This window comes from Anticarsia gemmatalis, chromosome 29, assembly GCF_050436995.1.
Source record: "Anticarsia gemmatalis isolate Benzon Research Colony breed Stoneville strain chromosome 29, ilAntGemm2 primary, whole genome shotgun sequence".
Lineage (NCBI taxonomy): Eukaryota > Metazoa > Arthropoda > Insecta > Lepidoptera > Erebidae > Anticarsia > Anticarsia gemmatalis.
The window spans coordinates 3,805,667-3,808,395 of NC_134773.1; the positions used below are offsets into that span (position 1 = coordinate 3,805,667).

At 34.3% G+C, this 2,729-nt stretch overlaps 1 protein-coding gene across 1 annotated transcript in view; it reads left to right on the forward strand.

Annotated features, from left to right (window-relative positions):
- Positions 1–2,015, forward strand: part of LOC142985143 (uncharacterized) — a 27,395-nt gene extending 25,380 nt beyond the window's left edge. Inside the window, exon 4 of the mRNA XM_076133140.1 lies at positions 321–2,015. Coding sequence (XP_075989255.1) covers positions 321–467 — 147 coding nt within the window. The 3' untranslated portion in view covers positions 468–2,015. The remainder of the gene's footprint in view (positions 1–320) is intronic.
- The last annotated feature ends 714 nt before the right edge of the window (positions 2,016–2,729 follow it).

The window sequence follows — 2,729 nt, forward strand, 5'->3', positions numbered from 1 at the left end:
TGACTTCAATAAAATTACACACACAATTAACATTTCAGACAGTTTTGTAACTAGATATTAGTATTGCGGTAACCGCTGTGGTTTAGCGCTATAGCTTTCATAATGAGTAGCAGGAAAACTTCGTAATAATAATGCTAATTTCAGGCTGTTCCTGAATACGCAGATAAAACTCTTAATACTTTATTTACCTACTACCCAAATTTTCTGCCAAATAATATCTGACTTAGGTCACAGACAGCCTGAAAAAAATAAACAATATTCTTCCACAATATCTATGGCTATCGTATTCCATTATATTTTAACAATAATTTCGCCCACAGATAGCATGGCGAGCGTGTCTACTAGAACAGGAAAACGCGTCACTCCGCGCACACGTTGCCGCTTTGCGACAAGAGGCACTTGCGTTAAGATCCTTACTAGCTGCTAGAGACGAACAACCGGCCCCTTCGTCCACTACACCTGATTAAAATAAGATTATAGGACTTTAATGGCCGCCTTTACACACACACTCTATCGCACGTTGTTAGGAGCGTACAGAATTACGCGCGGGAAAGGCGGCGCGCTCTTCGAGAGCGATTTTCTTCGTAGATTTGACAGATGAGCGCGGCGCGTCGTCTTTCCTTTCTCCTTGCACACCCTAAGTTCATATGATCGCGAGGAGCCGCGCGGAACTTTCGATCGAGCGGTACAAGATCGAAGTAAATAGCTAGTATCGTCTACATCACCGTGAAATACCCGCGTGCTAGTTCAGAAACCGCGCGGTTTCTCGGTTCTGTCACCGTGCTGTGATGTAGACAATACTAGCTGTTTACTCCGACCTTGCACCACGCAGTCTAAAGTTCCGGGCTTTCGAAGGCTCTGCGCGATCATATGAACCTTTTACGCACGCTCTTACACGTGCGATTGTTGTTTCATGCGCGATAGAGCGTGTGTGTAAAGGCAGCTAATATTTGTGTCTCTTGCGTTGCTAAGATTTTTTATCTGTGGCATTTTGCGTGCGGTAGAGCTATGGTATGGCTAGGCGTTAAACCGGCGTATTTAATTTGTGTTTTAAATGTTAACTAGTCGAAATCCGTCCATTTTGTGATCTCATTTATAGGTACAAGTTATTCTTAATTAATTTAAGTAAAATAAAATTGATAGTAGTGTGATTTACTTGCAAAATTGTAGGTTTAGTTACGTAAAAAATTAAATGTCGTTTTGTAATAGATAAAGTGCGAATTATTAACTTTGCATTCCTTCAAGAACTATGTTAAACAACTCTCAGACATGCAAGGTTACATCACGATGTTTACCTTTACCGTTATAACAAGTGATCATTATTTCTAATACACACATCATCACTTGGAAAACATAGAAAATATAAATAAATCATTAGGTATTAGATTTTTTTAGTTTGTTACATAACACTTTGAAAGTAGAAAAGCACGAGTGCTAATTGTTACTGTAAATAGAGATAATAAATGTAAATTTTAATGTTGATTTATTTTCATGTATAACTATTGGCAGTAAAAAAACATTTTTGTCCGTGATCAAATTCATAACGTTAATAAGGTATCTTATTTTACTAATGGCAACCCCAAACTATTCTTTATTAGTCTGATAACTTAATAGAGAGCATCACGATCTAACTAGAATATACTAAAATTCTAAATGTTTCCAATATAAAGTATCTGTATCAAACAGGCCACCGTCAGCTGTATAAGCCGAGTCACTGATGTTATACATTCTGTATGTTGTATACCTCCACGAACCTTGCATACAAGAATATCTATTAAGTTGTTGGACATTGAAGCATTTAGTTTCTAGTAAACAAAAGTGCTTTAAAATACGAATTCTATTAATTTAATGTGTATTATTTAATCATTTTTAAGTAGTACTGTATTGCACGGAGTCTTGTAAATGGTAGAATAATAATGAATGATATTTCAGTCAGTAATAGTTTTAATTTAAAAAATAAATATTGCAATATCTGTAGTGTAATTAAAAAGAAAATGAAGTGTTATTTTTCGAATGTTGAATGGCTAGTTTCATTGCCCTTTTCCTGTTCTTTTTTTTATCATTATTGTCAGTTCTACAAACAATTTTAGGAATGGAAGCTGAGTTAAATATAAAAATCGTTTAATTGGAATACCTACATACATACTATTACGTTTGCTAGCGTAAGATAATGATCAAGCCGCAAAATCGGTTATTATTCGTGTAAAAATTTGAGGATATAATCTCAAATATATCAGATTTTAACAATATTTCTGAAATGTTATTGTATAAATGTATAAAAGTTTGATATGAAAAGTGCGCGAAAGTCTTGGAACAGTTTTCGTAATACGATGGTAACGCCATCTATACATAAGTAAGATTAGTATTGTTACTATCTTACATCGCTAGAGGGCGTTACGTTATAGTTAATAAAAAAATAGCTAAGGGGTAGTTAATCATTTAGTTAATTAAATTGTTCATTTTAAATCCTCATAAGCTTGAAATAATTTAAATTTTTTTTTTATTAATTACAAACCCTTTCATCATTATTACGTAACTAGTGCGTTTTCTATTCTTGTATTACATAAAAGCAAACATCCACAAATTTTCTATTGGTTAGAATCTTGATGACGTCAATGCACCGACCAATGAAATTCACAGAGACAATAATCTTTGCCAATGAGAACGTTCTGGTCCTATCATAAAAAGGAGAACATTCTAGGGTGCATATTTATTATTTTTCAGTGTGG